The sequence below is a fragment of the Rhamphochromis longiceps genome, linkage group LG8 (assembly GCF_057381845.1).
Source record: "Rhamphochromis longiceps isolate RC_006_pf linkage group LG8, R_longiceps_female_GT1.1, whole genome shotgun sequence".
In the NCBI taxonomy this organism is placed as follows: Eukaryota; Metazoa; Chordata; class Actinopteri; order Cichliformes; family Cichlidae; genus Rhamphochromis; species Rhamphochromis longiceps.
In genome coordinates this window covers 28465233-28478695 of record NC_140564.1, presented here as the reverse complement: position 1 = coordinate 28478695, position 13463 = coordinate 28465233, and the positions used below count along the sequence as shown (strand labels likewise).

Genomic DNA, 13463 nt, shown 5'->3' with positions numbered 1-13463 from the left:
CCTACACCAGTCTTTTATTGTATATCCCTAAGCTGATCCATAGGGTTGGAAATGTTGTCAGTTTAGTCATTTCTTTAGCTGGAGCTAAAGATGCAGTTTGTTTGTTGCAGCTACGCAGATTATTATAAATGGCCTATTTTCCTACACTGTTCAGCATTGTCAGGAAATGAATGATGAGTGAACAGTGGCGCTCTTAAAATAAACAGAAACCATCCGTTTCAATTAGACGTCATAGTGTATCAGTGAGTGATGTGAGCAGAGCTGCATGAGGTTAAAAACAAACAAAAAAATCCCCCAAAAACTCAAAGATCTGTTTATATCTTCTTCTGAGGCTTTGTCCACATGCATCACAGCTCAAAATGTACTTTATGCATTAGCATATTGCTCATACCAAAAATAAAAAGAGGCTATCAAAGTCCTTTCCAAACCTTGTCACAACAATCAACACTCTTCTTTTCACTTTTTTTTTTTTTTTTTTAATCTGGGGGGCATACATTTTTATTCAAAGCAGGGTATTTTTATATATCTCGCCACTAAACACATTTTTATTTTTAAATATAAACCCTACTCTGGTCTTAAAGTGGAGTTTGAAACGGTTTCTAAATGCTATAACCGTCATCCACAGTCAGTTAATTACACAATCAAGGTCTCGGTGTAGTTGAAGACCTGTCAACAATTACAAATCATTACAAACTCGGGACCTACCTGTAGCAGCACACGCGCACACACACAAAACACAACTGGCCCAGTTATTTTAATGCCACCACTGTAACACATGGCGATGTTGGGCGGAAATAATGACATGGGTTGTGAAGGCCGCTAATGCGAACCAGATGAGGCAATTCGACTTAAAAGGCAGAGAGGGAGGAACACGAGCAGGACTGGACAAACTGTGAAATGACAACACGGCTCACGGAACAGGATCGGCCGCGTGACATTTACGTATCAGTCTCTGCAAATGCGCACGACAGCATGATCCAAGCAACGGGAGAGAGATAATTTACTTCACTTCATATGTACAGTACAGGTGTGTTGTTACGCCTGTGGCTGAACAAAAGACAGTCCTGTTGTGCACAGAATTTGTGCTTTTTTTTTCTTTTTTTTAAACCAAGTGGGATGATGTTATTGGAAACTAAGTGGGTCCTTTTTATGTGAGCAGTGTTGCAGTGAGCTTGGCCCTGGGCCTGCCTGAGGCCAGCTTCAGTCCTGTTATGTTCTAGCCTGGCCGCAAAGTGCATTTCTCTCTCATGCGGCCCCTGACCTGACGCATTTCCTGACCCAGGAAATAGAATTAACACCTTGGCCTGGGCCTTCGGGTCCTACAGCAGCATACGCAGCTGTGCCATAGCCTAGTACAGTCCAAAACCAAGCAGACCAGTAAAGCTGAAACAAAGATGGAAAACAGAAGACAGAAGTTTTCTTTTGAGTGCATGAAGATGGATTATTATTAATTATAGGCTCAGTTTCCCAGACATGGATTAAGCATAGTCCAAGTCCCTTTTTTTGAGTTTCAGACTAGGCCTAATCCAAGTGTAAGAAACTTGTTCTTGACTGTTAAACGTTTTTATTGGACAGTTTTATTGCATTGCAATTTTAGCAGTAACTGCATCCAAATAAGGAGCTAAACTTTACCCTCAGTTCCAGTTTTGTTCTTTTATCTTGAGATGGGATGTAAAATTGTGACTAAAGAATAGCTGTATCATGTGCAAACAGGCGAAATTAAGTACTTGTATTATATTGTACTATTTGACATGTGTGTAGCATTTCGCAGCCCTCATCTGAATGGCTTAGTGTGCCTCCCAACACCAAACATAGTGCAAACTGATGTAAGGGGACCACAAAGATGTTTGATCTTTCCATCAGTGTTTTTTACTCCAAATTACAGTCGTCTATTATGAGAGATCTTCTGTATCAGAGATTGATGGTGTGGCCCACTCCCTAATGATATTAGAAAAGAAAATCTATATGATACCAAGGGTGGCACATTCCTCCAATGTTTTTTATGATATGATTTTAATGACTGCAGTAAATTTGGTAACTGGGGTTTAAGATGAGAAAAGTGGATTATCTGTTTATTAGATATTTTATGTGAAACATATATCAGGAGAGATGGATGTCGATATTCCATAGTTCACATGCTTTATCTGCTTTTTTCGTTAGTCAGATGCTTTATCAGACAAGAAACACACACGTATGTTCATTTTCTCACTTGCACACAGATACGCGCACACACAGATTAGCCAGTTCCTGCATTTAAGCACCCCATATGTTTGCGTTTTAGTCACACATTGCCAATCTCATGGGAGCACTTTGAAGCTTACTCCTCCAGAGCAGATCATAAAACGGGAGTATAAGTAGTTTTTCACATAGTTGTATCCCAGAACACTCCCACCACTACCACCTCCCACCCAACAGCTAGCTCACTGCCTCCACCTTCCACCTCCAGTCCATTTACTCTTAAAATGCAGTGTGAGCTTTCGATTCAGAGAGTTGCTATGACCGTACATAAAGCGGGTCCCATCATATCGGTTCTGTTCCTATGCTGCAGTAGAAAGGCTGACATTGGCAGTAACAGTGAAAGTCTCCCATGTTTGCTCTATGAGGCACACTATATTATGTATATTTCTGTGAAAGCTTAACCAGTATGGGGTTTAGGCTTTTTTTTTCTCCTTTTTGCATCTGCATAATGTTTGAATTAAAAAACAAATAAAAACATGTTTGTCTGGGTCTCAGCCCAACCTTTGCATCTCAACAATATATTGAAAACTCATTTTAATTTGACAAACTGCATCTTTTGAATTGCAGTGTAGAAAGTGTGCAAGAATTTACCTTAAACATTTTGCAAAAGTTCTCATTTCATAGACTGATAAATATTCTCCGCTGCATGCCGTACAGAAGATAATGTCTCACAGGACAGCTCCTCCTTGTTTCTTCTTGTCTGGTGTCTTGTATCTGGAACTTGACTGTCACTTTCCTGCACTAACCCACTTGTTCTTCTGTCTCCACAGTACTTCGAGGTGCCCTTTGACTCCAACATGAACAGAACAAAGAACCGTCCGCTCGTCAGAGGACAGATCAGGTAATATTTTCCTTCCTGCATATTAAACACTGTATGATTGATTTGGTATAGAACTACCATCGGTACGTTTTATCCTTTTAGAAAGACTGTAAAACAAATTGCCAGAGAATGCACATGAGGAGTGAAGTGCACCAGCTTCACCACGAGTTTGGGTTGAGTTTAGTGCAGCGACACTGTGTGACAGCTGCTCAGCCACCCTGACTAACTCTTGTACATCTCACTGGGTGAAAGACAAAGTGTGTTACTGTTTTCTTGCTCACTGACCTGATCCTTACCTTGTGCCTTAGCTGGATACTTTTCCTGGGGTGAAACGTGATCTAGCAGCTTGTGATGTCAGAGCCTCTGCGCACTTGCAGGCGATATGATGATTACTGCTTAAATAAAACAGTAGCACATATTAATTTACACCTTTCAGTTCCAGCTTTCCTTTTTGAGTTATTGTGGTGTTGAACCAGAGCAATAGCTGTTATGTAGAGAGACCTTAGCTGCCAGGAAGAGAAATGCATGCCAGCACTGATGAGCCTCTGCTCTCCACCTGTCAGGTGTAATTTGAACTTGTCAGCAGGTTGGAAAGGAGGGTGATGAGGTTGAGATGAGGTGTAGGTTACCTAACCACCCTCACTGTGCTACCTCTGCTCTTTAGATATCAGATAACCTCTGTTTTGGTGCTCAGTGAACTATGTGGATTGCCACGCTCCTACAAATCTTACTCAGTGACTGGATATGCTGGTCTCTGCTTGCCCCTTTTGAAAGACTAGCACCTTTAAGCAGCAGGCAAACACATGGATTTTCACTGATGCATAAACCCAAACAGACTACAGGTCTTCTTCAACCATTATCATTGCCAGGAAATTGCCTCATTTGCCGTTCATTCTTACAGGATGAACAGCTCCCCAAGAAATAAAGCAACCTGTTGATGTGCAGCTCTCTAAATATAGACTGAATGTCCACACGATCTTTTTTTGTTTTTGTTTAACTAAAGATTCTGTTAGTACCATGACTGGTTCTTCACCCACACCACAGCTATCTCATCCCAGTTTAAGGAATTCTCCATTGACATGCTGTTTAAAAGTGTACTGGTGCTGCTGAGGTGGTTATTGGAAGTGCTCTCCCTCTGTCTAAACACAGCCTCTCTTCTCTGGCTTTTAGCCTTCATTTGACAAGAGGAGGTGTACGTCTGTCTCTGAGATTCACAAAATAGCTGCATCTCTTGCTCATTGTTTCTAGCACGTCTCCCTTCTCCTCATTCACACATACAATCTCGTGTGGAGACAGAGAGCAGATTGCAGGCCGGACTGTCCTGTCAAACAAGCCATCAGGAAGCCACATTTTACACATCTCTGTGTTGCCTTTAGGAAAGCGCTTTGTATGAGTTAAATTGTGTTACCCAGCTTTGTTTGTCCTTACTGCAAAACCTGCTCCGCCTAGTGTGATGTCAGTGTTGGATGTAGTTTGTTGTGTTACATCAGGACAATACTAGTATATCATCTTTCCCACCTTTTTTTTTTCTTTTTGGAAATGTGAATGACAGTCACCCTCTCTTAGTTGTGGTCTTGTCAAATTTGAGGCTTCCAGATGTGGTGAGGCAGTAGATCATTTTGAGTATCTCTAAGGAGAGCAATTCAGATTGCAACTGTTACAACCAGAGTTGGTTACAGTGTGGAAATCAGCACATACTTAAGTCAGAGTGGGATTTCAGAGTTTCAAAGTTTTAATGGATCTGAGACTACTTATTTATTTATTTATTTATTTAGGACAGTGCATGTTAATGAACATAAATGTAAAAAAAAATTACATGAATGCAAAGATACCAGATTATAGCCAAGGGCTAATTTCCATCTGTTGTCCTTAAGCATAAAAAATAGACATAATAATTCATAAAAATTCATCATTCATTCATAATAAAAACTCCATCACCAAACTTACACATACACACCATTCTGTTCCCAAATAAAACATTAAAACTATACAACTCATACATGATCACACACTTGATTTGTCCATAACCAGTTTTTAACCTTTGCCTTAAACAAATTGAGTGTAGAGCATTCTCTAATGGGTTGAGGAAGACTGTTCCACAGATGGCCTCCCTTAACAGAGAGGACGTTCTGCCCAAATGCTGTCCGTCTGTGGGGTATAAACAAGTCTCCTCGGATTGAAGCTCGAGTGGTCCTGTCTGAGCTTTCTTTATGCCTAATGAACTGCTTTAGTGGTGGTGGAGCAAGGGAGTGTAAGACTTTATATATTAAACACACTCTTTTAAGTTTCACTAAGTTATTGAAGTTCAGTAATTTATGTTTTTTTAACACATGACAGTGGTGGTGGGAAGTCTGTTTTTTGTCAAGTATTTTTAAACTTCTTTTATAAATGTTTTCAATAGTTTTAAGTGTTGTTGGACAAGCAAGTGACCAGGACGTCAAACAATACTTACTAGCTTTTATAAAGCCATCAATGCATCTCAGTTTTACCAACAGATTTTATCAAACAACTATTTCAGTAACGTGAACTAAACTTTGAGTAATTTAATCATATTTACAGAACAGTATACAGTATTACATTTATTTAAATGCTAGTAAAATGCAAGGTAACTGAAGCGTAGTCACCCTCAGTGCTTTTTCAACTAAATATTCAGTTTTTGTGTGTAAATTTCAACAAAACGAGTAAGAAAAACAGGTTTTGAATGTTTTCTTGAGATTTTTGTGGCAGATTTCATGTCAGTGGATCAGTAGGCTGTTTTTAGTAATATGTGAGTGGTGTTGAGTCTTAGAAGGTTCCATAAATCTGTATTCAGTTTCCAGTTTTACACCAGTCCCTCAAGCCGCTTTATTTCTGGTCAGGCTTGAATAGAGAAGGTTTGCTTTCCACAGTTTACTTTGCGCTCTCTGACCGTTTGAGTGCTTCACAGATTACAGGGCTTTAAGTAGATTCATCTTGTTTCTTCAACCTTATGGGTGTTTTACATTTGGATCCATGACCTTGATTGTGGTCTAACCAAAAGGAAACCTGTTGGGCTTTCTGTATTGACATTAAGAGCCTGACGTTATGACTGCGGCTGTGTCGAGCTGTAAGCAAAGGACACTAAACCCACCTCAGGCCATGTGACGCACTCCCTTCCCTGACCCCCACTGAGCCAGCCCAGAGCCAGGCTGTCAGCTGCCCAAAGCCAGCCTGCACGGCCCCATCTCAGCCCACATAAAAAAGACATAACACCACTAATCACATTAATGCTCCAATCCCCCTGTATGGCCACACCACCAAAATAAAAGCCCCGTTTGCTTTCTGAAGAAAAAGGCCTGCGTTTGGTCAAGATTTTAATCTCCTCCCTCTTTAATTTATGAAGCATTTACTGGTGAATTTGAACCAGACGTTGCCATCGCTGCTTTCAGTTAAAGATGAGGGGTGAAGGAAGAGGAGGAGGAAGCCTTCATCCAGCTAAAAGCCTGAGCCACAGTGGTTTCCTTCAGCTAGTTTTGATCTCTGGTGCGTGCACATGCTCTTCATCTTGCGGCGCTACTTTTATCCCTGACAAACTCTTATCAGATGAGTGCCCTCCATGCCTCCCATTTTGAGACTCAGCCATGCTCGGCTGCTGACTGCTGGCCCCCACGGGTCTGCGTGTGTCTGTACTGAACATTTGAAGCTATTATTGTCTTATCTGGTGTCTGTTAGAAAGACCTAGGAAACATTATCAGCACACTGTTCCCATGCTTTCACCTGAGCTTTGTATAGTCGATATAGCTGACTCCCTCTCTGTTTGTCTCCCTTCCTTATATCAGCCCCCTCCACGCAGTGTCCTTTGCTCTGGCCTGTGGAGTGCCAGGAGTCGCTCTGCTCACGCTGGCAGTAAACCCCTTGACAGGCTTCCTGGGCGCCCTCAACATCTTTCTCTACACCTGTTGCTACACACCGCTCAAGAGACTCAGCATCACCAACACGTGGGTGGGTGCCGTTGTGGGGGCGATACCTCCTGTGATGGGCTGGACTGCGGCCACAGGTTGTCTGGAGCCAGGTATGAATGTAGCATTGTACTGTTCTGAGCTTCTTACATATTTACCCTTCTTAAATAACACCCATATTATCATTTTTAAGGTGCTGTTATTACAACCTTTCCCATAGGTGTTCAGTTGGGGTGAAATCTGGAGACTCCAGAAGAAGCCCAGAAAATATGATTCACATAGTTGTAATATTCAAAATTACACTGTTATGTCCCCGAATGAAGGGACACGTTGCAAGCCTGGTAGAGACCACTCCTCTCTGCAGATATTTCATCACGTATTGATTTGTCGTCCGACATGCTCTAACAGCATAAGCGAGTCTTCTGATCCCGTCACTTAGTCGAGGTCAAAGGTCGCATCTGTATTTTTGATACTAGTGTAGACATTTTAAAGTTAGTTGTAGGAAAACCTGCAGCTTGAATAGATTTATCAAACACAGATGCCAAATATCTGCTGCACACACAGCTCTTCAAATGTGATTTCGATTTACTGCAGATCTCTGCTCTATATCATTGTAAATCAAATATGTTCTGGTTTTAGACAGCTGAACAGGATGGAACAAGTCATTTGAAAACATCTCAAGTATAATGCCGCCGCCCCCCCCCCCCCCCCCCCCCCCCATTATGGGACATTTGATATAACTAAATAATTAATTGAGGAATTATTAAAAGATTAATTGCAGGCTTACTGCACAATGAAACCCATACTGCGCCTCAGTATTACTGTCATAACGTCACTGTTCACTTTTCACTCGTGCCAAACTGTGATGCGATACAAACCCAGCATGTTATTCCAAACTAAAGGCGCGTGCTGTTTCGTGTCTTCAGCCAGTCTGTAGGAAAAAAGGCTGCATATACAGTACACAGACATGGCTTCCCGGACTGCCGTCTTCTAAGTTTTTTAGTCGTGACAAAATTATAGCTTCACTTACATCCATTTAAACCAGAATGCCCCAAAACAACAGATTTGAGCTTCTGAAATATAGCTTTTTGCTAGTTTTCCTTCATAATACTAATAACATTACATGAACTACATAAATCTTGATGAAAATAATTATTTGTTGCAGTAGGTAATTTGATCATGTGGCTGTGCTCTTGTGCTAACTTATTTTAGTGTGAGACCGGGCCTGATTTTAAAGCACATAAAGCTCGATTTACATAATGCCCAGGGCCCCTGTAGCATTATTAGTGCTTTTGTTCGTGTGGAGTTTAAATGCAAAGTGTCAAATGAATTCGGTATTAAATGAAGATGTTGGAAAGATGGAACCCGAGCAGGTTATTCAGCATGTTTGGTGACACATCAAGTGTTCGGTTATGACATCTTTGTGAGATGTGGTGTTATGTTGCTGCTCTGTTGTCTTAGAAATGTTCGTCTTCACATTTGTTCTACTTATTGGGGTTTTTTCTGTCTTTTTACTTTTAGTTTGAAGTAATTCATCATGAAGTAATAAATAGGCCAGAGTTATTTAAGGGGTTACGTGACCTCTCAAAGTAAAGTGCACTCATTTCCGTTCATAGTCATACCAAAGGTGTGTTGCTCTCTTTTATCACGGGACTTAACCTCATAGAGAGAATTTGTATTGTACTGTGTTTTGTGCTGAGAAAGCACAAAGACCCACAGGTCTGTTTTTTTATGTTTTTATTTTTATTTTTTTAAACACTTGTGCAGGATGTAAAATACAAGCCACTGCCGCTAAAACAAAGTCTTGTGGCGAGGGAATTAGATCAAGTATTTTCCCTTCCTGTCAGTTTGTGCACTACTTCTTCTGGTTTGACTCACTAATTATGACAAAATGGAATAATACTTATGAGAAAAGCTGCCTCTAAGCAGAAAAAGAAACCACTTTTGTTCTCTTTTATTAACCGTTAGCTTCGTTTCTGTTTTAGACGTAGGCCTGAATGTTTGTTTTCTTGTAAATGAGAATTGTATTTATTTATTTATTTATATATTTTAAGCAAAAGCCATTAAAAAATAATACAGTACTGGTTTGGACCCATTTTTGCTTTTAGGCCTTTAGACATGCTCAGCAATAATACTAAGGTAGGCCATAGCATTTAAACTATTCTCACTTAGTAGTAAAGGGGTTCAAAGTGTGCCAAGCAAATATCCCCACACCATGACACCACCGCCACCACCAGTCTAGCTGAAATAAGGGCGGATTTATGCTTTCATTCCAAATTGTGACCCAATCATCTAAATGTCACAACAGTAATTGGGACTCATCAGACCAGGCAACATTTTCCGGTCTTCTGATGTCCAGTTTTGATGAGCCCGTTTGAACTGTAGTCTCAGTTTCCGGTTCTTAGCTGACAGGAGTAGCACCCGGTGTTTTGGAAGTACATTTAGGTGTACCTAATAAAGTGCATGGAAGTACTGTCTCTTATTGCTTTTTTAAGATTAAAAATAGGTGGTTTTATTTTACACCTTGACCACAATTGAGTAATCTGAGTGTGAATTAAATAAGCACCGCATCAGTTAAACATTCATGTCTCTCTCACACCCCCCCCCCCCCCCCCCCCCCCCCATATCACTCCGTCTAGGTGCTTTGTTGCTGGGTGGTTTCCTGTACAGCTGGCAGTTTCCCCACTTCAACGCCCTCAGCTGGAACTTGAGGGAAGACTACTCCCGTGGTGGCTATCGAATGATGTCCGTCACCCACCCTGCCATGTGCAAGCGGGTGGCCCTACGGCACAGCCTCGGTCTGATCGGTCTGTCAACTTTAGCGCCCGTGCTGGATGTCACCACCTGGACCTTCCCCGTCATCTCCTTACCCATCAACCTGTACATCAGCTACCTGGCCTTCCGGTTCTACCACAAGGGAGACCGCAGCAGCGCCCGAAAGCTGTTCTTTTGCAGCCTCTGGCACCTGCCCATGCTGCTGCTGCTGGCACTCACTTGTAAAAAGTATAGCAGTAATCAGGAGGGCGCCGCTCTACCTCGGGCCTTTTTACCCCTCACATTTCCAGCCAGCTAATTTCATAGATAACCCATGACATCAAAGACAGCTGTGGGACCCTCATTTTAACCACAATACTCCTTTAGTGTCTTACTTCAGTTGGATGGGAATGTGATCGGTGCTGACTTCATATCAGGACATGAGCTGGAAGCGGTAGCTGAATTACAGAAAACACACTGAATTATTACATCAGGTTGTAATCATTTGAATGTGTGTGTACTTTATATATATATTCTGTATTTATTTATAACGGGGCCCACTAGTTGATCTCTCTTTTACATGACTGATGTTGACATACTGTAGAGTATAAATTGTACAAATGCAAAAATCAAATCATCAAACGAAATGTTTTATTTTCAGTCAGTGTGTATAAAAACAGGACGAATCAAAGTTTATCCGGCAGCTGCAGCATAGCAGTTATGTCGATTTTTGCTCGACTTTCACTTGATCCCTGATACTTGACGGTTAATAGGCCTTGTTGCGTTTTGCTTTTACACTGATGGGTCTCGATTCGTTAACACGATGCTTTAATTCCACATGGTTTGCCTGCACCAAAACAAAGGGAAGGCTTTCACCCCTGTAAGGAACAAGGGCAAATGCTCTCTGACAATAAATACGCCATGATCGTGATTCTGTCTTTTGTGTCATCATTTACTGTGTGTTAATAACTGTGCATGCAGTTGGTTTCTCTATACATATTTAAAGAACACACACGAACTGCTAGCACACCTCGTTAGGTGTTGCTGCCTGCATGATGTATGGATTTAGGTTTCAATTAAAGCCTTAGTGGGTATGCTCACTTTCAGAACAAATCGCCATCCCTCCAATGAGCTCCATTTAGCAGACCACCTCTGCACCTGTCAGTCAGCATGTGCTCCCCTTCCGCCTTTTACCCCTAGTTTTGGTATTTGGTTACATTTCCATCACCGCAGTCGGTGAAACAAGTGCCCCCTTCCTCTCGCTGCCATCCTCCTGCCATAAAAGGGGGCTGTAGGATTTAGCCGTGGCCGAGAGACCTGAAACGGCTCGACATCCTCGTAAAGCGCCTGACCGGATACAGAGTTTCATATCAGAGGGCTGAAGGAGAGCGATTGAGCCAGCTGCTACAGTTGGGGTGGGGTGAGGGGGCACACAACCTGTGTGGAGATTGAATGTCTTTACCAAACCTCACGGCTCAAAGTGATGGCCTGTTGTGGTTTACACGTGTTCATATAGAGATCGAGTGGTGAACCTCGCCTTGTACCATCAGGCAAGATAGTTGAAGTCTTATTGCTTTTTGTGTTATTATGTCCAGCCGTTGCTCCGAGTATAGAACAGTTTTTGAGTTTCTCTTCAGATTTAAGGTAAAAGGAAAAGAAAAATGTTTTGTTTAAATCATAGTAATTACCACTGAAAATCTAGGGAAAGTTCATTCTCAGGAGGAAATGTATAGAAGCTATTTAAAATTGCAGAAAATTAAAATAAACCTACTAGCTAGATTTTAAAAGAACTTTATTGGTTTCTCAGCAAAATTATATATGTGCCCGACTCTTTTTTTTTTTTTCATTCCTGTGTGTCACCTTAAATATAATTTCAAATATTTGATTGTATCCAATAATGTAAGTTCTGTAGGGTTTAATTGCTGTAGCTTTAATGGAGGGTGGTTTTAAGGAGACTTTATTGTGGTAAAACTTACAGTAGACATAAAAAAAGAAAAGACTGTTCAAAGCAGGAGAATTAAGATGTCTAAAGCGAAGCTAGAGCAGCTCTTTAAGTATTTGATTTCCAAGGACACCACAAGCTTCTGTTAGTAATAATACTTTACATAAAAGCTGACTCCTATATTACATAATAGAGTACATAAAAGCTGACTCCTATGTTACGGGGCATTTTAAACTTTAGATTTATCACATTTACTCAAATGTAGAATGAAGAAAAACTTCAAAAAGGCTGTGTCTATTATTATTTTATAAGTCAACAATATTTTATGAGTACTCTTCTCCCTTATTTCACTCCTCTCCATGCATAAAAACATGGAGGTCTCTCTTCTTCCCCATTGCTGATATCAGCCATTAAATCATTCATGTGATCTGCCAGTTCAGCGCGAGTGGGAGCTTTCATGCCAGAGTCAACAAAGTGAAGAGCGAAATATGCATCTGTAAACAGGGGAGACTCCCTGAGCAGCAATCTGCAGTCCAGCCCGGTGCAGAAAGCTTTCATATCCAGACTGAGACTCGGATCAGAGGAGGAGGGAAATGCTGTGCAACAGCTCGGATTCCAGGACTCTTCATACTCTTCAAGCGCAGAAATCTCAGGATGAAGGATGACCTCTGGCCTCTTTTCAAAGGTTGGTTGTTACAAAACAGAATCCAAATAGCTGCATTAATCCTAAAGAAATATTTAGAGTGAAACTATACATCCAGCGCAGTAAAACTACATCCAAAAAGTCCCCGCAGGAATATGCTATTAGAGTAAAAAGTGACTCTGATGCCATGGGGAGAAAATATTCAGTAGGCTACAATAAACTCGCCGTGGAGCATCAACACAAGCAACAGGTCCTTTTACTGCAATGCCATATTTTTTTCCACCAGGAAAATTACTCATATTTATATATTTAAAAAAATAGATCTGCTCTTAGAAATGCTCTGTTTGTGCGTCACGTTGCGGGCTCGGGATGATTATATTATCTTCAGTTCTTATTACAATTCAGGCCGTTGTTGCGACGTGGCTTTGACTCTTGCAGTCAAAACTTTAGGGGGGGGGGGGAATGAATCGTGCTTGTTCGTGTGTAATAACACGCATGAAAAAGAAGGCTGCACAAATCATTAAAAAAACCCCACAATAGTTTATCAGTGGGTTGGCTGTTTCATAAAAGGGGCTAAAATACCGCGAGGTTTAAATCATCGATCTGTTTTGAGTCATCTCCAATCGAAAAGCACTCGGTGTCCCTGTTCTCCTCTCTTTTTCTCTAAAATGAAAATTTAATGCATGTTTCCGATACTCGATGCGTTTTATTTTCTGAGTTTGCTGAGCTTTGGAAGTTCTCAGATAAAAAAACAAAATCATAATAAAAAATAAATAAATAAAATAAAAAGCATGCCTTGGTTTGGAAGATGGCTGAACTATGACCAAAAAACCTCTCCAAACAAACTATATTTTAAAAGTTTGCCTACATTAATGCGAGGGATACTTTTTTTCAAGAATAAATTAATAAAGACACCTTCATGGCATACTTTCTTTAAAAGTAAAATAAATAAATAAACACACGAAAAAAAGATTAATAAATGCAGATTAAAATCGTGATTTTCTGCTTCTCAAGCTTTTGTCAGAAGCAGGATATTAGAATAACAAAGCCCGGGAGAGCACTCATGTTGGATTATCGAAGTATTGTTTCCTGCTTTGCATCGTTAATTAACGTGCTGAGTACTGAAAAAACTGCAAAACTAAGTTGGAG

At 40.8% G+C, this 13463-nt stretch overlaps 1 protein-coding gene across 1 annotated transcript in view; it reads left to right on the top strand.

Annotated features, from left to right (window-relative positions):
- Positions 1 to 10654, top strand: part of cox10 (cytochrome c oxidase assembly factor heme A:farnesyltransferase COX10) — a 34327-nt gene extending 23673 nt beyond the window's left edge. The window contains exons 5-7 of the mRNA XM_085416890.1: positions 3009 to 3079; positions 6856 to 7088; positions 9615 to 10654. Coding sequence (XP_085273016.1) covers positions 3009 to 3079; positions 6856 to 7088; positions 9615 to 10048 — 738 coding nt within the window. The 3' untranslated portion in view covers positions 10049 to 10654. The remainder of the gene's footprint in view (positions 1 to 3008; positions 3080 to 6855; positions 7089 to 9614) is intronic.
- Positions 10655 to 13463: the final 2809 nt, after the last annotated feature.